At 39.9% G+C, this 23908-nt stretch overlaps 1 protein-coding gene across 2 annotated transcripts in view; it reads right to left on the reverse strand.

Annotated features, from left to right (window-relative positions):
• Positions 1–23908, reverse strand: part of sec24d (SEC24 homolog D, COPII coat complex component) — a 150639-nt gene that overhangs the window by 111523 nt on the left and 15208 nt on the right. The window contains exons 2-6 of one of the 2 annotated variants that reach the window (XM_033023499.1): positions 21794–21958; positions 18149–18278; positions 17465–17610; positions 13385–13672; positions 3590–3732 (exon numbers count right to left, since the gene is read on the reverse strand). In XM_033023499.1, coding sequence (XP_032879390.1) covers positions 3590–3732; positions 13385–13672; positions 17465–17610; positions 18149–18278; positions 21794–21917 — 831 coding nt within the window. In that variant the 5' untranslated portion in view covers positions 21918–21958. The remainder of the gene's footprint in view (positions 1–3589; positions 3733–13384; positions 13673–17464; positions 17611–18148; positions 18279–21793; positions 21959–23908) is intronic. The other variant, XM_033023504.1, reaches the window with a different exon arrangement.

The raw sequence follows: 23908 nt of genomic DNA on the forward strand, positions 1-23908 counted from the left end.
GCACGGACCAGGATGGGCCAAAGGGCCCTCTGTCTCCCTAAAGTCTAACCAATATAAAATCTGCTACTTTATAAGACAGAGGTTGTTGTGTCTTAAAGTTGCAACAAGTAGCATAGAGAGCACAAAGACGTTATGTGAACCAATGTCAGATCATACTGTATCCCCACACCCATAGATTCTCTCAATGTCATGATCAATAATTGGGATAGACCTTCATAAATTCAAATGGTCCCTTGGAATGTTTGAAGTAGACAAAAAAGGCAAATGTGTTAAATATTAAAAATGGCCAAAAGGGAGTTCAAATATGAAGCATACTAGAATGCTTGAGACAAAAAATGAGGCACACTAAATGGCAGAAGCAAAGCTGAACGGCAGTGTTTTGTCCCACAGATTACCAGAACCAGAAAGAGACTCCCGAGGCATATTAATGGCATATGGCCAGCTTATTTCATATGAGATTTCTGCTAAATTAAAAAAGTTGCAATGCAGCAGTTTAACAAACAATGCCCTGTGCTGACCTATGGCAATGGATATATTTACAAATGCCATAAGAACATCTTGTTTCCCCGAGTTTCATAGAAAATTTCAACCACACTTTTTTTTTGTAATGCTCTGGCCAAATCAGATTTAGCAGCAATTCGAATGGCTATTCTCAATTCTGAGACAGAAGGTTGTCCTAAAATATTTAATTATGCAATTAGACGCATATATGCACCATAAAGCAAGTCATTTATTTAAATAGCGGAAAATGACCTTGAATTTGGATATTTCAGATCAAGTTATCAATGCTGTAACTGAACTGGATAATCTATAAAATCCACTGAATAAAGCCCAAGTATTGCTAGAAACTAGTCATGACTCCTCATAGTATATTCGGTCGGTCCAAGTTGTCAGTCATAGTTTTTCCAGGGGGGTATAGATATCAATGTCAGCTGAAGAGCCTCAGGCAAGATTTGGAGGGTGCTGGAGGGAGATAAATTCAATTTCCTGTTGAAGCTGTGCAGGCATGTTGAAGAAATATTTGCACCACCCAAAGTTGGCAGCTGCAGGCAGTAAGGAATGGTTCAGGGCAAGCAATGCCTGTTGCCTTCTCTGCTAGCTGCTACCAAATTCAAAATACGTTCCTTAGCAATGTCATCTTTGGTGACAGATATGATTGACAGCCTTACCCATTTTGCTTCTGCTGATGTGTTGCCTGAAAGCTAAAACATCCAAATGATGTATCTTGGATAAAAATAAAACAGAAAATGATGGGGATGGTCAGCAGGTCAGGCAACACCTGTTGAGACACAGGCAGCGAAATGATTGCAGTAGCTCAATTTATCTAACCACAGATTATACTTGTTCTTTTTTTTTTTAATCTTTTTTTATTAGAAGTACAATACAGTGGTACCTTTTTTCAGGTGCCAAATGTATGTTAACATGATACATTCTCTGTACAACTTCTTTTTTTATTTTTTTTTGTAAAGAGAGAAATAAGAAAGAAAGAGATAGTAGAGAGTAGAGAAAAGTGTAGTGTGTATAAAAAAGATATAGTGAGGAAGAGAAATAAGAAAGTAAAGAGAGCAGGAGAGAGATTAGCAAATCGACGCTAGGAGATGAGATTTTATATTGTTGATCATCTTTCACCCATACCTGAAACACTTGCTTTTTACGATACTGTTGCACCACATGAATCCAAGAAATCAATAAATGGAGACCAACTCGTTAAGAATTGGTCTTGTTTATCTATTAGGAGGAGTCTAATTTCTTCAAGGTGTGCTGTGTCCAACATATTTATAATCCACATTTTAAGCGTTGGTAGAGTTGTATTTTTCCACAATTTAAGTATGCGCTTTTTTGCTGTTATTAACCCATAATTTAAAAATGAGTTTTGCAATATGTTTAATTTGTTCCCGTCTCCCATTACTCCAAATATAATCATTTCAGTATTAGGTTCAGTATTAGTATTATACTTGTTCTGCTTGGTATTTTCAGCGTGATTTATTTCTATCATCCAAAATATTTTGCTTTGCGATTCCATTTATACAGCAATATTCCTCAGCTTGGTCAATGTGTTAATTATATGAAAAATAGCATTGCTCTGCCATTTTTAGCTAGTAAAAGCAAATGTGGTTCCATTGAAAAATGGTAATTAACACATGTTAAGGTTGTTGATGTGGGGAAGCTTGCAAGTCATCAGAAGGGATGTTTGTTTTTGTGGATGATTAATATAAAATAAGGATTCTTACAATAATTCATGCACGTAATAACTCAGCGCAATTTAAAGAGACTATTCTAAATTCTGCCTGAAAAAATAATTCTCAAAATCAGACATGTCCTTTGAACTTCTTTTAGGAATATGCTGGTTTGATAGCATTAAGTATTGAGCATTCTGCTACTAATTGCATACAGGAGTCCTGTAACCACAACTTTAGAATGCCATCAGAAACTTTGCACCTAACTTGCATCTAGCAAGTTGATTAAGAAACAGTGGTAAGTAACATGAGTAATGAATTTCAAACTTCGATTAACAGTTTGATTATCAGTATAACTTCGATTATCAGTAAAACCTACTTTAATGAATCATAAAATTACATTTTTTCTAAATAATGCAAATCTTATTCCAGATCGTAGTATTGTCATAAAAAAAATGGTATTGAAAATGAATTGGAAATTCAACATCATTTGATTGTATTAAGGTGTTCTATATGCTATGTACAGACATTTGCAATTCATTCCACTGAAGATCAAGGGAAAAATCCAAGCCATCGTTTGCCCTCCTCTTGCACATTCTATTTTACAGTCCTTTTCTAAAGACCAAGTTTTCCTTGTCCATTTAAATAAAAGTACAAGACATCCAACAAAGAACAAATGACTGAACCAAAAGGATTGTTAATAAATCACAACGGACTGGGACTGGCAGGTATGACAGACGCAAAATTGTTGGCTGAAGGCAATGGAATATTTAGATTGGAGCTCAGACTCCTACCATACTTGGAAGATACTGCAGCCAATGCTGCTTCCACTGGGAGCCATTCAAGTGAAGGTCAGTTCTGGAAGCATTATTAAAGTAGATTCATTGGAAATGCCTGAACTACTAAACCTTTTAGCATTGACTACAGACTAGGTGTCCGAGGCTGAAAAATTAAGTGCACAACCGGTACTGTATCTTCCCCAAATTGGGTGGTCACAGCTACACCTGCCTGCAAAGTCATGAGAGATTTCAATTAAACTGTTTGATGCAACGACAGTTGATATCTCCTGAACAGATTAAAAATCCCAAACTAAGGTCAAAACAAATGATGAATTGGCAATATTTCTTATTTTTCATATTTCATAATTGCCAGGAGTAACTGTCAAGAGTAACAGAAAGGAAGAACTATCAGAATTGTTTGAAAGAATAAGGACAGTTTCGCTCCAGTAGTGACACTGTTGCAAAGTTTCTTTATGACCACATTGATTATTGTATATACTGTAGCTTGTCAAGAGTGACACAAGGGATTTTAATGAATTTACATGCTTAAAATGTAATTGAGACAAAGAAAAACTGGGGATAATAATAATATATGAAGTATTTTGTTTATTGTACTGTTTGTACTGTACTTACTGGACTAGGAATGGAGTCAGGATCAAGTTTCTTCTGCGGAGGTCCAGCCAGCTGTCCACCAGTTACTGGTGCCCCTGGATAAGTTCCAGGGGCACCAGGGTAATTGGGCTGAACTCCCCTTTGCTGCCCTCCATAAATACCTCCTGGACAAAAGAATCGAAAAAGACAACATTATGTAAATTAGATCACTTGTATATTTTATCTATTTTGTGTACTTTGTTCAGAGAAACAATATTGATTTTAAAAGTTACATTAAGTTTAACATAGACAAATTCTACTTTTGTTCAAAAGTGATGTTATATAGGAGCAAAATTAGGCCATTCGGCCCATCAAGTCTACTCCACCATTGCTGATCTGTTTTATCCTCTCAACCCCATTCTCGTGCCTTCTCCTCATGACCCCTGACACTTGTACTAATCAAGAATCATTGACATCTATCAATCTCTACCTTAAAAATATCTTCTGGACACTTGGCCTCCACAGCCATCTGTGGCTGATCATCTAAATGTATAAAAGTATACTCTGTTTTATAAACAACCAAGGAAACAAACACTTTCAGCTCATGTAATGTTTGAGTAAAACATCTTTAACTAAGAGCAGCATTTGGCTGTTCTTGGTTTTATTCATTCCATTGCAAGTCGGTATAAACATTCAATAATTTATATGTTTTTAACTGTTTGAACTGAGCCCTTAAGCTAAAATATTGAGTCAATAAAATTCACCACTATATTTTGTTTACTACAGATCTGAGGGGGGTAATTTTATATGCCAATAAAATGTGGCTGGGTTTGAGGGCAACTGGGATCACGGGGGAACATTAGAAGGCTGAGTGTTCCTCATATAATACATTCCATGAATTGGGCACCACTGTAACCAGGCATTCAGGATAATTATAAAGGGGAATGTAAGAAAATACATGAATCTTCAAAGTGAATCTTACATTTCAGCAACTTCCACCACCCTCATTGACATTCCATCACCAGAGAGAAACAGGAAATCAAATACTTCTTCCAGGTGAATCAGTTCTTCCAATCTAGTGCCTTGCATTCTGTGATCATAATGTGATCTACTGCACTTTGGATAAATCAAAGGCAGATTGGGGATGTGATCACTTTGCAGAGCATATGTGTTCAATCGACAAGAGGGATCTTTTAGGCTTCCTGTCGCCTCTCACTTTAAGTTTCCACCTTAATTTCACTCTAAGCTATTTCCCTCTGGTTCCAGCAATGTTATAATGAGACCCAACGTAAACTTGAAGAATGGTACTTTGCTTTCCACCTGAACACATTGCAGCTTACGACAAAATATTGAATTCTGCATCCTCCAATAACTCACTTTCTCTGACTGAATCAACAGCAGGATTGTGATTTTGACTCGTTTTTCTCTCCTCATTCACAGAGCCTAGACTTCCAGGGCACATCTCTGTACTTTACAATGTTTAACGTTCTTTTTGCTGTGTTTTCAATCTGCCATCATTTCATTGATTTTGTTCAGATTCTCACCCTCTGGATCTCTAAACATTCACTGGATGACCTTATTTACAGCCTATCTTCATGCAACCCTGGCTTGAAGCAGATTGCTTTAGAACAAAACATAGTGCAGTAGTAGATAAGAGCAGACTAAACAAGAGTACAAGGTCTAAAGTTTACAGAGTATGTGTGTCAACACAAAGGGCAATTAGTTCCTGTTGGAGAGTCACAGTCAAATTAACTACCTTTCTTATGATAATAATAGTCATCCAGTCATAGAGTGTGGAAACAGGCCCTTCGTCCTACTGAGTCCACACTAACCAACAAACACCCTACTTTAATCTTATACAAAACCATTTTATTCTCCCCACGTTCCCAACATATCTCCCCAGACTCCACCACACGTATATCTACCAGGGGTGTTTTACAATGGTCAGTTCACCTACTAATCCAAACGTCTTTGGGTTGGTGGAGAAAATTGAAGCACCCAGAGGAAACCCATAAGGAGAACATAAGAAAATCATGCAGACAGCACTGGATATCAGGATTCAAGTCACTAGAGCCGAGGTAAAAACTCAATGAGCTGTATCACTGTGCTGCCATGATATTGTGGGACTCATGGATAGCTGTTTAAAAATGCAGAATTGCATACTCACTATTTCTTAATGTGTTCAGTAGAGATAGGTAAGTGAAAAGGAGAGTGGTTAGGTTGAAGAACGCAGTTCTGGAGAAAGAATATATTGGAACACTGAGGACAGAATCTATTTGGTTTGTGTTGGACAACAAAATAGGTGGCATTGCAGGGTTGGGAATATTCTACAGACTGCCAATTAGTGGGATGAACAGAGGAACAAACTTGAAGGGAAGTTGTAGAGAAGTACAGAAGGCATAGAGTATCATGACATCAACTATCCTTATATAGACCAGGATGATAATAAATTAAGAGAAAAAACAAATGGAATTTTTGAAATGTTTTCAAGAGAACATTATAGATCTGTATATTTCCAGCTCAAAGAGGAGGGAAGCAGGCTAAGTGGAGCAAATATCAGTCGGAGACCACAGAGAATGGTGATGATAGTACTTTGGGATTTTCTAATAACTGTGAGAAAGAATATAGGTTATTCTAAGGTAAAGAAAATAGGCAACAAGAGAATAATTCATTCTAATGGAAAAATGGAATAAAACAATTTCAATAAGAAAGCAAAACTGGAAATGAGCTACGAGCAGTCCTGAAGGAAATAATAATTTGGGTACAGTCTATGCATATTCCCATTAGGAAGTTGTGCCATGAAAGCCAGATAATCAAAGACGCTGGGACAAAATTAAGCAGAAAAAGGGATCAGGCTGATAACACAACTATAAACAAAGCTGCTTATACAAAGTTAAAGGGAAAGTAAAAGTGAAACAAGTCGAGCCAAGAGAATGCGAGTACATCAACAAATATAAAAGAGAGTCCAAAGGTATTTCACAGGCAAAAGACAATAGGTGCAGTAGTAGGCCATTCGGTCCTTGAAGCCAGCACTGCCGTTCACTGTGATCATGTCTGATCACAGGTTGTATACAGTAAACAGATAAAGAGAGAAGTGAGACCGAAGGACAAAAAGGATGTCTAATAATGGAGGATGGGGGCAGGTCCATCTTTAGAAATAACTATTTAGCAACAGAAAATGTAGTGGACATACTTGACCAAAAATGAAGTGTTGAAGGAACTCGGCGGGTGCTGCCTAACCAGTTGGGTTCCTCCGGCAGTTTGTTTTTTGCTCAAGATTCTAGCATCTGAAGTCTTGTGTCTCCTAATTAATATTAATGCTTTAAAAATTGATAAAGAGATACAAAAAATGCAGCTGTACTTAAAATGAACAAACCATCCGGTTCAGATGGAATGCATCTTGCATAGCTAAGGGAGTAAGGGCATAATTTTTCAAATATCTGTAGATATGGGAGAGGTGCCTGAGGTTTGGAAAATTACAAATGCAACAGCAGGCCAGTAAATTTATAACCTCAGCGGTTTGAAAACAAAAATTTACAGAATTAGCAGTTACTTGGATAATTGTGAATTGATTATCCAAAGTCAGCATAGATTTGTTAAAGGTAAATCCACCTTAAAAAGCTTGAGCTTTCTGATAATGTAACAGAGCAAGTCAGCAAACAAAATGCAATTGATGAATATGCAGACTTTTAAGAGGAGGTTCATAAAATGCTTTATGTGCGGCTGATAACAAGTCATGTCAAAAAGGGGCATTAATCCTACGGATAGAAAGTGGACTAAGTGACAGGAAATAGAAAGCAGTTGCAAATGGTAGGTTTTCAGACTGGTGCAAGATGACAATAATGCTCCCTGTGAGTCAGAACAGTATTTTCTTGATATATATGAATGACTTGGACTTGGGTGTACAGGGTGTTCAAATTTTCAGACACCACTAGACTTGGAAGCAAAATGAATTGAGGAGAATAATAATAGTTTTCAAAAGGATATAGGCAAACTGGCAGAATGAGCAAACATTAGATAGGTGAAATTTAATCCAGAAAAAAAATTAAATTTGAATCGGAAGAAGGAGAGACAATTTAAACTGGAGGGCACCACTCCATGCAGGATGAAGGAACAGATATGTGTATGCAAATCATTTACATGATTCGTGGAAGTGGTTGAAGCCAACACTGAATCCTGGGTTTTATAAATAGAGATGCGGAGTATGAAAGTGTAAAAGCGAGGAAGTCATGCCAAATCTCCATGAATCACTGGCTCAACAGCAACTGGAGTTATGTGTCCAGATCTGGGTTGCACACTTCAGGAAAAATGTGATGACCTATGAGAGGGTGCAGGAAAGAGTAACGAGTTATTCCAAGGATTACGGACATTAATTGCATGAACATACAAGAAGTGGAGATAGTTCTCCTCTGAGCAAAAGGAAGAGATTGAATTGATATCATGAACAGACAGGAAAAAACCTGTTCCCATTGACTGAAGGATCAAGAACTTGGTGACAAGAATGAAGGTAAATGTTTGAAAGGTATTTTTTCCATAGCAAGTGATGAGAATCAAGAATATACAGATATGAGGAATAAGAATTTTCAATAGTTCTATGGGGAAATAAAAGGAAAAAATGCAGAGGGCTATGGGGAGAGAGGCAAGCTGGATAACTCTTGCACTCTGCTGACCCTGCTGCAATTCTATGAATTTCTTTCATGCCTGGATAAGCATATTAATCAGCATTTGGGCAACATGATTCAGTACAGCCTGTGATCCAAAACCCACAAAACATTACTGGAGGGATTCGGTAAATGCACAAAGTCTTTTGCCCAGAGTTGGGGAATTGAGGACCAGAGAACTTAGGTTTAAGGTGAGGGGGGAAACATTTATTGGGAACTTGAGGGGTAACTTTAGTTTTTACATAAAGGGTGGTGGGTATACAGAACAAGCTGCCGGAGGAGGTAGTTGAGGCGGGTACTATTGCAATGTTTAAGAAATATTTAGACAGATATATCGATTGGATAGGTTTAGAGGGATATGGGCCAAAAGCAGGCAGGTGGGACTAATTTAGATAGGGCATGTTGGTCGGCGTGGGTAAGTTGAGCCGAAGGGCCTGTTTCCATGCTATATGACTCTCGGAGATTACCTTTACTCCTCCATTGTGCTGAGGTCAGGTACAAGAAAGTAATCCAAGGCCAGAGGAGTTTATGGAAGAGTTGTGGGGGGGGTGGTAGGTGCTGGAAGGAGAAGCCTCTAATGCCACAGGCAATCAGTGCATTTGAGTCTGGTGTACGATTGAGTGATCAGTGGAGACGTCTAATCAGGTGATTAGTGTAGATGGGAGGGGGTGGGGTTCATCTTATATTGCCAGCTTGAGGGTTGGTGTTTCACAAATGAAGGAGAGTAAGTAAATTAAAGGAGATCTCACAGAGATTAATTCCCAACACCAGCCTTGGTGGTGTTGGGAATTCCAGTATCTCTGTTATCTCTGTTCAGTAGAGAAGCAGAGATAATGCAGTGCAGAAACAGGCTCTTCAGTGAACTCATCCATACTGACCTGGTGTCCTAACTGAGATAGTGCCATTTGCCAGTGCCTGGCTCATATCTCTCCAAACTGTTCTACCATACATCTGCCCAATTGCCTTTTAAATGTTACTTTCTCTTGCAGCTCATTCCATTTACCTACTACCTGCTGCGTAAAAATGTTGCTCATCAGGACCCCTTTAAATAATTTTCCTTTAATTTTAAAACTATGCCATCTAGTTCTTGACTGCCCTACCCTGGGGAACAAACTGCAGCTATTAACTTTATCTATGCCCATCATTATTTTATAAACCAATAAGATCTCAGCCACCAGGGATCGAACCCGGGCGTCTGGCGCTGCAATCTTTGTAAGACAGCATCTCTACCACTGTGCCACAGTGCCACCCACGTGTCTTCTTTAAGCCATGTAGAGGAACTGTAAGACACATGGGCAGATTAAAATCCTACACTGGCCTACTACATCACACATGGAAATCTGGATTTGTGTTGCACATTATTGGCTGATACTGAGATATCTGGGAACTTCATGCATACACTGGATTCATTGAGGAACTCGGAAAGAAAATTGTAGACTTCTCGAACCATGCTCTAATCCCGAATTTCTGGTATTGATTTAATTTTCATTAAAATCAAGCAGTACACTAAAACATGACGCTGCACAAACTATCGATCAACAGATTTACATTTCAACATCAAAATTTAAATTTTCCTCGGTTTCATTACTGGGAGAACTGGAAATGAAGAGCTTCAACAGCCTCACACATCAAAAAGAGAGAATGTAACTTAATTTGATAAACATGTTTAAGTCACTTAAATCAATATTGTGAATTTAAGGCAACTGTGTCTGAAATCTCTTTATACGTTCTTCCCATCTGTTATTCTAACTCGGAATCAACTTTCACTCTGGCCATGTGGCACATAGAACAGTACAGCATAGGAGCAGATCCTGTGGCCCACAATACCTGTGCTGAACACGAAGCAAGGTTAAACTAATCCCTCTCCTGCCGGCACAGTGATCTATATCCCTCCATCTCCTGCATATTCATGTGCCCATCTAAAAGCCTCTTAAATGCCACTATCATGTCCACTTCCACCACCATTTCTGGCATTGTAGACCAGCCATCCACCACTCTCTCTTTAATAAACATATCCCACACATCTTTTAAATTTTGCTCGTCACAATAAAGCTCTTTTTTGACTTTTCTATCCTGGAAAAAAAGCTCTAACTGTTTATCCTATCTATGCATCTCATAGTTTAATATATTTCCATCTGGACTCCCATAAGCCTCTGACGCTCCTGGAAAATGAATCCAAGTTTGTCCAACCTCTCCTTACAGAAAATACTCTCTAATCCAGGCAGCATTCTGGGCCACCTCTTCTGTACCCTTCCCAAAGCCTCCACATCCTGCCAACCAGAACTGCACACAACACACCAAATATATTAACATGTTAGAGTTTCCCTATGATCTCTGCTGATCTTTCACAAACTATGGTAGACTGGGAGAACATCCATGGAAAATTCCGCCTGACGAGTATTATATAGGATGCAACAGCTCTCAGACTCAGCATGTTAAAAGTATTCAACATAATCAGGGCAAATGTTAAAGGAATCCTTTGAGGATGGTCTTTATTCCAATTACTGGATCTTAGGTGTCAATGTCAGCTCTGCATTTGAAGGGAGAATTAACTACTTGTCCATGAACTTTCTTCATCTGGGTTAAGAAGCTGATGGACAGTTGACAACGTCAGTATTTGTCAATAAACAACATGCTACTAATTATTTACTATAATTTATACTCACTACATATTAGTAATTTATGTAATTTATATGTTTTTATCCAACTCGGATCCTTCGTGCCATTGTGCCTGCACCAGCCATCAGGCCCCTATAACACTAAGTCTTCAGGCCCCTATAACACTAAGTTTGTTTTTTGACTCACATTTCTATTTACTCAACTGCACTTTTACCTCATCTACAATTCTCCTACCACCTACCCACATTTTGCATTAGCTAACCAACAAACATGTCTTTCACATGTGAGAGGGAACAGAAGCATCCAGGGGAAACCCACACAGTCACAAGAACATGCAAACTGCAGTAAATCACCATCTAAGGTGAGGATCTAACCCAGGTCTTTGGAGCTGCGAGGCAACAGTGTTAACCACTGCATCACTGTGCATTGTGCCACTATTTGGAAAGTCTTTGATAATACTTGATTACCATTCAGAAATTCATGCAATCTAATTTTACATGAATTTCTGAATGGTAATACGGTGTTGCTCATGTTATAACCAGGCACTAATTATAACCAGTTAAAATTCAAAGCTTTCCCTATAACTCTTTCCTCTCTGATCTGATAGAGCTGCTGTCTCACGGCACCAGAGACCCGGGTTTGATCCTGACTTTGGGCGCTGACTGTATATTTTGCATGTTCTCCCTGTGACCACATGGGTTTCCGCCAAGTGCTCTGGTTTCCTCCTATATCCTAAAGACAGGTGGATTTATAGGGTAATTGGTCTCTGTAAAATTGGCCCTGGTGTGTAAGGAATGGATGCAAAAGTGGGATAACAGAATAGTGTTATTGAGTGATTAATGGTCTGCATGTACTCAGTGGGCCGAAGGGCCTATTTCCAGGGCTGTGTCTCTAAACTAAACTACACTAAATTAACCTAAACTACACTGAACTAAGCTAAACTACACTGAAACCTAAACAATGAGCAGTATCTTCTTGCTTAACTACTCTGATCACCGTGATAACTTCTACAAAATCCATTTCACAAAGTACTAATTAACTGTAACAGCTCAATAATTATTGCATTTTATTCATAAATGCAATTTGTTGAACTTATAATCTTTTAAAGAACTGAAATACTAAACAGCTAAATAATTTCATTTTCAAATCCAATGTTTTCTTATTTTTCTTGTTCCATGTTTTCTCCATCTCTTAAAATCAGTTTGTGATTTATTGAGGTACTATTACTGGTAGTTGTGATTTTACTGAAATTCCTTTCTAACGTGAAAGATCTATAAAACGTAACCATATGTGTGAGTGAGTCAAAACAGTTAAGATGACTGACTGTATGGTTCTCATCATATCAATGGTAACATGTGGAGATCATTGCTACTAGAGTGAACCGGTCTTTAATTCCGGTCCACTAAGCCTTCCCAGTTAACGATTGAATTCAATGTATGGGTAATATTTATCCATAGGTTCTCCTCCGTCTTAATTTCAGTGAAACATTGCAGAAACATTAATTCCTGCCGATTGTCCAAAGTTTCTTCCAATCTTCCACAAATTACAGCTATCAGAAGATATATCAGCAAAGGTCCAGCCATGAAATTAATTCCTTATGATTTGATTGTGTACGGAAAAGTAATGACTAATTATGCAGCTAAACCATCAGTCTCTTCCCACTGACCTCCTTCACCATTAACCCACACCCAAGGCAAGACTTTATATGGTAGATTATTAAAACTCATATGGTAGATTATTAAAACTTTATATGGTAGAATATTAAAACTCTTACATTAAGTACTGTATCAGTTTCAAATGCACTTTATTGAAGTAGATAACCATCCTGATTAGCTATTATTAGCAACCAAGCTGAAGTGATAGCTACAACCAGATTAATATCAAATCATTTTGTGTATTTTCTGTGAACCCTAACATTGTGCAAAACAAACTCATTAGGTCAGGCAGCAGCTGTGGAGGGAAGTGGACAGACAACGTTTTGGGTCGGATCTCTTCTTCAGACTGATGGAGCAGAGGGGAGATAGCTGGTCTCTTGTGTCTCCATTTCATTGCACCACTGTAAAATGTATGTCAATCAACTATCTCCCCCCACACCATCATTCCGAAGAAGGGTTCCAATCTGTCCATTTCCCACCACAGATGCAGCCTGATGTAGTGAACTGCTCAGCAGCTTGTTTTTCATCCACATTGGCTACAATTTAGTTGTAGGAACTACTTCTAAAAGTAATCCATTGGGTGTAAATGTTTCCTAAGGACTTGAGGATTTAATGGGGCAGCATGTCTAAATAATATATTTACAGATGTTTGAATTACACATGTTGCAACAGCAAAGTTACCTTTTCAGAATGTAATTGTGATTACAGGGTGAACAAGTCCCTCTTAGAGCCAAGCACGAAAACCCCAGAGCAATCATTAAGCAATATCGTAGTATCTGAATACACACAATGTCCCTACTTAAGATTCTAAAGGGCAAGATCTGAGACAGCAACATTTCAGACTTCAGGCGGAATAACAGTTTGTTAATAAAGTCAATAAAATTAATAAAACAAGTGTTTACCTTGCTGTGGTGGGTACCCAGCCATGGGAGGCTGACCGGGAATCTGCTGATAGCCAATGCTGCCTTGATTGAGTCCAGCGTGGTTGATGTTCATTCCTGGAGGGGGAGGTACAGCCCCTCCAGGCGGCATTGTAGCTAAAGGGACAGCAGGGGCAACAGACATTCCTTGGGATGGTGGAGATGAAATATGAGGCAAACGCTGTTGTGGGTGAGATCCTTGGAATGAAGGCTGGAGCGGAGGTCCAGGTAGTGATGGGTCATTTTGTGATGGTGCTTGTGAAGAGCCTACTAAACAAGGAACAGTTTTAAACAGAGCCCAATGGAAATGCCCACACAGGAGACGGCAGATGCTCTCATCTGGAGCCAAAAAAACTACTGGAGGAACTCAACGGGTCAGACAGTATCTGTGGAGATAGAGTGGTGGTTACAGGTCCTGATGCAGGACTTCTACTTATAACATCGTCCATCCCTCGACCCTGGACCTGCCTGACCCACTGAATTACTCCAGCCATTTGTTTTTTGCTAATTGATATGCTGATAATTTGTCTTGGATCAAACACGAACCAAGCAATTGAACCCCTGTGGTGGGTAGAGAGTCGGTTGAATCGGCAGTATCTCACTGAGTTCGACATTAAGGAGTGCTGTTAAAACTGAAAACAATGGACATGGGTAAAATAATTCCAGTGGTTGGAATCATGAAGTTAAAGGAAGATGATGTGACCTTAACCACACACCAGTGCAGGAATTCCTCAAGGCAGAGCCCTGGGCCCGAGCCAAAGAAAGCATCATATCGGGATGTATCAAAGCCTGGTTTGGGCACAGCTCCATCCAAGATGGCAAGAAGTTGCAGAGAATCGTGGGCATAGCACAAATTAGCCTCTCTTCCAACTATTGCTTCTACATTTAATGCTGCCTCGACAAGGCCCCCAGCATAATCAAGGACCAGTCTCACTCCAGTCACTCCCTCTTCTTCTCCCCTTTTCCCATCATGCTGGAGATACAAATGTTTGAAACGTATGTCTACAGATTCAGGAACAGTTTCTTCCTAGCTGTCAGCAGGCAACTGAACGATCCTCTCATCAGCTGGAGTGCAGTCCTGACCTCCTATTTACCTCATTGGAGACCTTTGAACGTTCTTAATCAGACTCTATGTTATACCTTTGTACAACGTTTTGTGTCCTTTATCCTTTATTTTTGCACTGTGGATAGCTTAATTGTTTTCATACATAGTCTTTTCTTGACTGGTTAGCAAACAAAAGCTTATCACTATATCTCAGTACATGTGACAATCAATTAAACTAAACTAAACTAAACCTAACCACCTTCAGTTGCTTCATCCATCATTTTCTTTTCACCATATCGTCAGAAGTGAGGATGACCACTGTTGACAGCACAATATTCATTAAGTTTTGTAACTTTCAGTAAATGAAACAGTTCATGTTTACAGCAGGAATAGCTTAATAAGTGTCAAACAACAAGTGCTACAGAAGTACCAGACCAATGGCCATGTACAATGACCAGCTAACCACCTACCCTTGTCATTCATAGCAATACTGTTGTTGAGCTCCCCATTGTCACCTTTTGAGAGGCAATATTGACATAAAATTCAACCGGACCAGAATCATCTCCTGATGGTCCAAAGCCTTCCCCTTGTTAACAAGGCAAAGCAGGAATGACAAGGAACAATCTCAACTTATTAGACGAGGGCAGTTCCCACAGCACTCAGCAACGAATTCAACATCATTCAACATCATTCCAGACAAAGCTGTCCACTTGATTGGTATACCATCAAACACCGTTAACACTTAAAACCACAGTTCATCCAAGACTCCTCTGAAAGCATTTCCTAAACTTCATAAAGATTCAAAGCATTGAACGCACAGGAACACCACCTTAATGAGCAATATATCAGCATTGCCTCACTGGCACCTATAGCTCCCCATCCAAATTCACAGTAGAAGGATTGTGAATGATCAGGAAGGTGGATCATCATCTTCCTGTGGCCAATTAGGGATGGACAATAATTGCTGGTTTTGCCATCATTGCCCAGATTATTTAAAAAAAAAAGAATAAATAAACAAAAGATTCTACTGGACATTTCATGAAACTTAAACCCATCAAAAATACCTGCTAATAGCAGGTTTCTTTTCAGTCCTCCTTCAAACTGTCTCAACCAAATAAGTCAAATGAGTGCAGGAGTGAGACGTCAGAGAGTTGTCCACATGCCTCAGAAGATTTTAACTCATACTGACGGGATACAAGAAGAACTACAGAAATGCAAGAGACCGTGGCCTCAGTGAGAGATAAGCCTTGTGTATAATTTAACGGGAGTTAAGTGCATGAAATCTTGGAGCTTTGCCAAACAATCACATGAGCAATTTACACAAGGACTCTCCCTCTCTCTGTAGGAGAGATTAGGCATGTGACCCTTTATTTTCTTCACTGGGGTATCAGTAATCCTTTCCCTCACAAAAGACCCCCACCCATCAATAAATGTTTGGAGTAATAAAAAAAGCATGACATTTGAAAGGAATTTTTAACAATTTCAGAAATGATAACTGAATTTGCCCTATGTTTATGCGATGACATTTTGACAAATTAATGTTTTAATCATTTATAAATATGTGTAATAAGTGATATTTGCAAAAGTTAACTGTCAGTGGAGGTTCCAGTGAACATAAATAAATAATCTTGACACAATGAAAAACAAGGAGGAGAGTCTTACAATATTTCAAAAGTACATTATATGAGGTTTCATTTTTTAAGAATAATTTACACAATGAATTTAGAACAGATGCTATCTATGGTACAAACTCTAAGGTCACACTCCAGAGCTATGCATCTCAAATCTATAAAAACCTTCCTTGGGCCTGATTTTTTTTGGGTGGGGGAAATTGATTTCCATGTCTACATTGTCAGCAGTGTCTCTAATATGATCCCCAGCCAGGAGTTGGCACCTCAACATTGGAAAAAACAAATGTAGTTTGGAAGACTATTTAGAAAACATCTCCACTCAATTAGATGGGTGATATTAACCTTTCAGTTGCCTGTCTTTTCAACACGGATCCCTTGGCCCAAGTCAGCACTGATCATAAAGCAGCAATTTGCAGTAATTTTATTTTATTTTATTCTCTCCATATTCAACTCCTCCTAGACCCTTCCACTCATCTGCACATTGGTGAACAATTACAGCAACCAATGAACCATGTCCTATCAGGAGGTCCTTTATAATCACTTGCTACCTTAAACAGTTTCCTCATTTTGCCTCTGATTCTTTTATTAATCGTCTTATATTTGTGTGTGTGACTTTTTAAATGAAATCACCAAAGATTACTCTAAACTCTATTTTAAAACTATGGATATAAACATTTTCCCATAAATCCAACACGTTACAACTTTTAAAATATTTGTTCCAATTTGTTTTCTTTAACTCACATTATTAAACTTACATTACACACAATAAACCTCCTCTTAAGTTTTCAGGAATCTCATCCAAACTAAACATTTGTAGATTAAAGAGACATGATTAAAGACAAATCATGTTTGAGTTGCACAAATTCTCGAGGAGTGAATTATGTTCTGTGCATTAAGATGAAAAAAATTGTGCACAATTGTAGAGGTTCTGAGATGTTTGTGTCATGTCAGCAGTACACTCGCTTTGTTTTATTAAGGTCTTAGACATCCCAGAATCACCACAGGATAGTAAAATGAGTTCCCCTTGTTTCCCTTTGATTGTTTAAAGTAGACGGGCAGGGGAATATTCATCAAAGCATATATATATACCTCAGGGAAATATCACATTCCACATGGAAGTGAGGACACATTGCTTTAAAAAATATACCAATTTCATCTAATTCCTCTCTTGTGCCCTTTTGTCCTTACAGTTCAAAAGGCTGAGGAAATTGTATGCTGAGAGAGCCAACAGGGAACAACTGCAGAGAAACTATCTTGGGCCCAAATCCTTTGAAATATAAAAACATGAGAAAGTCTTTCATTCAGTGTCGCTATTTCACTTCACTCCCACTTCCCTATACATCCAAACAAATATTCAACTGGTTTGTGCATAGCTAGTAAGCTTACCGTAGCCACTTATTTTCATGGCACCAATTTGACTGACGACTTGCTGTGTGAATGAAGCAGGTGCAGTATTCTGGTACATTGGCTGTGGGTGGGAGCCATGGGATTGGAAGGAAGGAGGCTGAGTGCCTGGAGAAGAAGCGGCATAGCTGCAAATGACAAATAACATTAAATATAAACATAAGAACCTAGAACACAGAACAGTACAGCACAAGAATAGACCCTTCAACCCATAATGAACATGATGCTGAGATGAACATTTCTCTTGTGCCTGCACATTATCCATATCCCTTCATTTCCCGCATATCTATGTGCCGTGCTAAAAGCCTTTTTAATGCCACCTTCATATCAGTCCCCACCATCATACTTGGCAGCACATTCCAGGCACCCACCATCATCTGTGTTAAAATACTTGCTGCTCACATCTGCTTTAAACTTTTGGGCAGACAGATGAAAGCATCTGAGTAATAAAACCTCCGGGTCTAAATCAAATCAGTTGGAAACTATAGTGTCTTTAATTATTACTTATGATTGATTGCTAGGGAGTCATGGTAATTACTAAAAAAAAATGAAGCATGCTTAGATCACCCTTTTACGATAAATTCAGTGTTTTATTAAATCAAGCACAGTAGCATGTATGTGTGAAATGGTGTTTTATACAATTATTTTATAGGATTTGGCAAATACCTTGACATTTGGTTTCCTGGATTATATACTCCATTCTGGAGGCTAGTTTGGCTGAATTGCGCTGGAGAAGGTGGTGGGTGACCAAGAGAAATGGAAGGTCCATGAGGTGAAGATACTGGTTTTAAATGCCCTGTGAAACAAACATATCTATTAACCACAACACTATTTTTACACAGATAAATCTTTTGAAGTAAGTTGTAGTACATGGAAAGAATAGTTGCAAAACATCTTCAAAATAAAATATGAAATTTAAAATGTTTGCAAAGTTCATGGATGTGTTCAATTCTACTTTAAAGGCTAAAAAACTGCAGATGCTGGCGATCTGAAAAAACCCCAGAAAATGTTGGAGATATTGAATGGGCTGACTGAGCATCTGCAAAATTATACAGAATTGATAAATAGACCTGAAATAAATTAAATTATTTATATTATTTTGGTTGTTTATTAAATTGTATGGTCTGGATTATTTGAATTACCTGATCATGAGATGTAGAATATAAAATTATTTTACTCTGCAGAGGGAAGCAGACTTTAATGATTTTGGCCAATGATCCTTCGGCAATGAAACATTCTGGAGAGCATGAAATCTAATCACTATTGTCAATGACTTGAAATGTTAACTATGTCCCTCTTCACAGATGCTGCCTGACATGTTGAGGATCGGCAGCATTTTGTGTTTTTAAGTCTTCCTTTCTACAGTCTACAATACAATATAATTTTGACTGTTCAAGATTACTTCTAGTGCTAAATAATGCAGAGTACATAATTAAACCCAAAATAAATATAACTGTCTATATCACTTTGGTTGTTGATTAAGTTATATAGTTTAAATTATCAGATAACCTGAACATGAGTAGTAGAATATAACATTTCCAATAAAAATAAATGGTTAGAGCATCTGTGCAAATTATGTTTACTTTCTAACAAAAGTCAAATGTTGGCTTCCTGCTAACCCCTGCTAATCAAAGACAGACCAACCAAACTCTCTAAATGTATATTTACAGTGTCCTCCATAATGTTTGGGATAAAGAGCCATCATTATTTATTTGCCTCTGTACTCTGCAATTTGAGATTTGTAATAGAAAAATCACATGTGGTTAAAGTGCACATTGTCAGATTTTAATAAAGGTAATTTTTATGCATTTTGGTTTCACCATGTAGAAATTACAGCAGTGTTTATACATAGTCCCCCCATTTCATGGCACCATAATGTTTGGGACACAACAATGTCATATAAATGAAAGTAGTCATGTTTAGTATTTTGTTGCATATCCTTTGCATGCAATGACTGCTTGAAGTCTGCGATTCATGGACATCACCAGTTGCTGGGTGTCGTCTCCGGTGATGCTCTGCCAGGCCTGTATTGCAGCCATCTATAGCTTATGCTTGTTTTGGGGGCTAGCCCCCTTCAGTTTTCTCTTCAGCATATAAAGTCATGCTCATTTGGGTTCAGATCGGATGATTGACTTGGCCACTCAAGAATTGACCATTTTGTAGCTTTGAAAAACTCCTTTGTTGCTTTAGCAGTATGTTTGGGACCATTGTCTTGCAGTAGAATGAACTGCCGGCCAATGAGTTTTGAGGCATTTGTTTGTACAGGTGCACAACCTTTTATCCGGAGTTCCGGAAACCGAAAAGCTCCGAAAACCGGACATTTTTTCCAGGATGTCGTCTGCACACCAAAGCTCGCGTTTGGCACCAAACTTGACCTGAAACGACCCACGGTCAACCCAGGTCTGTACTACTGTAGTGGCTGCCTCCTCCCCGGAGACCGGGGAGACACTTAAACATCTGTAAATCATTGCTTAAATGTTAGTCAGTTAGTTTGGAGGGCTTTTATGTGAAGGGGGGGGGTTGAAGGGGGAAACTTTAATTCTTAGTCCCCTACCTGGTCGGAGAGGCGGGGAGCGGGCAATGCCTTACCGGGTCGCCGTGCAGTAAGCTCCGGAGCGCTGTGGCCGCCGACTCCCAACATCGCAGAGCTGGGGCTGCGGGCGTCCGACCGCGGGCGGCGCCGGTTGTAGCTCCGACCCCGGCAACTCTACCCCTGGCTGCGCGGCGCTCCAAATCCAGCGCGGCCCGCGGCCCGCGGCCGGACGCCCGCAGCCCCAGCTCCGCGATGTTGTGTGTCGGCGGCCACAGCCCTCCAGAGCTTACCGCACAGCGACCCGGTAAGGCATTGCCCGCTCCCCGCTGGTATCCCAGTGCTGCGACGCCGCCGACTCCCAACATCGCGGAGCTGGGGCTGCGGGCGTCCGGCCGCGGGCGGCGCTGGATTTGGAGCGCCGCGCAGCTAGGGGTAGAGTTGCCGGGGTCGGAGCTCCAACCGGCGCCGCCCGCGGCCGGACGCCCGCAGCCCCCAGCTCCGCAATGTTGGGAGTCGGCGGCCACAGCGCTCCGGAGCTTACTGCACGGCGACCCGGTAAGGCATTGCCCGCTCCCCGCCTCTCTGACCAGGTAGGGGACTAAGATTTAAAGTTTCCCCCTTCACCCCCCCCCCCACCACATAAAATCCCTCCAAACTAACTGACTAACATTTAAGCAATGGTTTACAATGATTCCCCGGTCTCCGGGAAGGAGGCAGCCACAGACTTTTCAAGCCGCCCGCGCTACCTACCTAATCTACGCTAAAAATCTTCCATTCGGAAATCAGAAAAATTCCGTAATCCGAGAAGTGTCTGGTCCCAAGGCTTTCGGATAAAAGGTTGTGCACCTGTACTTGAACAAATAGGATGTGTCCATACACTTCAGAACTCATTATGCTACTACCATCAGCAGTTGTATCATCATTGAAGAGAAGTGAGCCAGTACCTTCAGCAGCCATACATGCCCAGGTCATAACACACCCACCACCGTGTTTCACAGGTGAGGTGGTATGCTTTGAATCTTGGGCAGTTCCTTCACTCCTCCATACTTTGCTCTTGCTATCACTCTGATATGTTAATCTTCATCTCATCTGGCCACAAGACCTTTGTTTCAGAACTGTGGGTGCTCTTTTCAGTACTTCTTGGCAAACTGTAACCTGACCATCCTATTTTTGCGGCTAACTAGTGGTTTGCATCTTGCAGTGTAGCCTCGGTATTTCTGTTCATGACGTTTTCTGCGGGCAGTGGTCATTGAGAAACCCACACCAGACTCCTGAAGAATGTTTCTGATCTGTTGGACAGGTGTTTGGGAATTTGTCTTTATTTTAGAGAGTTCTTCTGTCATCAGCTGTGGAGATCTTCCTTGGCCTGCCAGTCCCTTTAAGCTCACCAGTGCTCTCTTTCTTCTTAATGATGTTCCAAATTACAAACACCTGTGAAGCCATGTGTCCCAAACATTATGGTGCCCTGCAATGGGGGGACCATGTATAAACACAGCTGTAATTTCTACATGGTGAAACCAAAATATATAAAAATTGCCTTTATTAAAATCTGACAATGTGCACTTTATCCACATGTGATTTTTTTCTATTACAAATCTCAAATTGTGCAGTACAGAGGTAAATAAATAAATGATGGGTCTTTGTCCCAAACATTATGGAGGGCACTGTAAATGTCAACAGTTGTCAGGGTGAGCAGAGTGAAGGCAGGTAAAAGAGCACAGAGGACAACATTTGAGAATTTCTTAGATCTATTGCTCCCATTTCTGCAGTGGGCTGACCTGTTCCACCGTAGTGGCCGTAATGTGGCTGTGAAGTTGTTGAACCAAACCCAGCTGGATATCCTCCTATTCCTGGCTGACCTTGAGAATAAGGTGGTGTGGCAACATATCCTTGTTGACTCATTTTTGTTCAAAATATTCACATTCCCTGGATCCTTGAAAAATCTATTGGGAGGAAGAGAAGGGAAGAAGCACAAGGTTACTTTCATAGATAGACACAAACTGCTGGAGGAACTCAGTGGGACAGCATCTCTGGAGAGAAAGAATGGGTGATGTTTCGGGTCGAGACCATTCTTCAGACTGGGTACTTTCACGTTACAAGACCGGCAAGGTTCTGCCATCTGAAATCATTATGCCAATGCTGTACCATCTAAATATATTTTGACAATGATGCTAGCACTCTTATATCCTGCAAAAAAAAATGTGAATTGTCATGTATTCAAATGCAAGCTTGAAGAGCCAGGATAATACTTCAGATATTTCAACTCATCAAAGGAAGCTTTGTAATATATATGAGAGATAGTTGAACAAAATTGTGACAGAATACTTCACAATATTGACTGTGCACAGGACTTACCATAGATGTGAATGAGAAACAACCAGAAGCCTGGGAAGCAGGATAACATTGTTTGCAGAAACAATCAACAGAAGACCAGGTACCAATTGAAACAATTCCATGGATATCTGATGGATGCTTCTTCTTGAGGACAGGTGTAATAATTTTCTACTATTTTGCAAACGTTGGGGAGTCCAGAACAACGGGTCACAGTTTAAGGATAAGAGGGAAGTCTTTTAGGACCGAGATGTGAAAATCATTTTTTACACAGAGAGTGGTGAATCTGTGGAATTCTCTGCCACAGAAGGTAGTTGAGGCCAGTTCATTGGCTATATTTAAGAGGGAGTTAGATGTGGCCCTTGTGGCTAAAGGGATCAGGGGGGTATGAAGAGAAGGCAGGTACAGGATACTGAGTTGGATGATCAGCCATGATCATATTGAATGGCGGTGCAGGCTCGAAGGGCCGAATGGCCTACTCCTGCACCTATTTTCTTGTTTCTAAGGGCCTGGTTCCGTGCTCTACAGCTCGATGGCTCTCTGACTACTCTCTACATGTTAACATAGCGGGGTTAAATTATGCACAAATTGCTACATTTTAGTGTAATAGTAAAAGTGGCATGTGTTTAACTCTGCACGTGCCTCTAATATAGGATTATATTAGATATAATTAAGCCTTATCTGTTTACAGCGGAATCTATGCTCCATTTGAGTGCAGTCCTACCTTTCCTATTCTAAATCGATCAGTGAATGTCACTTTTTCCTTCCTCTTTAGATGTTGGTTAGGCCTCCTCGTAAATGTATCTTAACTGTTAACTTCAATCACTCGTGCGATAGCAAATTCCACATTCTCATCACTCACATTCACATCTAAGTAATTTAGTTGTACATTAATCAGTAGTTTAATTTGTGAATAGCAGTGAACCCAGAGCCTATACTTGTGGAATACCATGACCCACCCACTTCCACTGTGAAGAGCTACATTTTATTCTAATTTCTCTTGAAGCCAGCGAACAATCCATCCCGTGGTTTAACTGTTCAATGGTTCTTTATTGTCACGTGTACCAAGGTGAATGATCACAGTGAAATTCTTTTTTTTTGCGTATAGATTATTGCCATACCCGGTTAGGTACATAGAAACATAGAAACATAGAAATTAGGTGCAGGAGTAGGCCATTCGGCCCTTCGAGCCTGCACCGCCATTCAATATGATCATGGCTGATCATCCAACTCAGTATCCCGTACCTGCCTTCTCTCCATACCCTCTGATCCCCTTAGCCACAAGGGCCACATCTAACTCCCTCTTAAATATAGCCAATGAACTGGCCTCGACTACCCTCTGTGGCAGGGAGTTCCAGAGATTCACCACTCTCTGTGTGAAAAAAGTTCTTCTCATCTCGGTTTTAAAGGATTTCCCCCTTATCCTTAAGCTGTGACCCCTTGTCCTGGACTTCCCCAACATCGGGAGGAATCTTCCTGCATCTAGCCTGTCCAACCCCTTAAGAATTTTGTAAGTTTCTATAAGATCCCCTCTCAATCTCCTAAATTCTAGAGAGTATAAA

The sequence above is a fragment of the Amblyraja radiata genome, chromosome 1 (genome assembly GCF_010909765.2).
Source record: "Amblyraja radiata isolate CabotCenter1 chromosome 1, sAmbRad1.1.pri, whole genome shotgun sequence".
Classification (NCBI taxonomy): Eukaryota; Metazoa; Chordata; class Chondrichthyes; order Rajiformes; family Rajidae; genus Amblyraja; species Amblyraja radiata.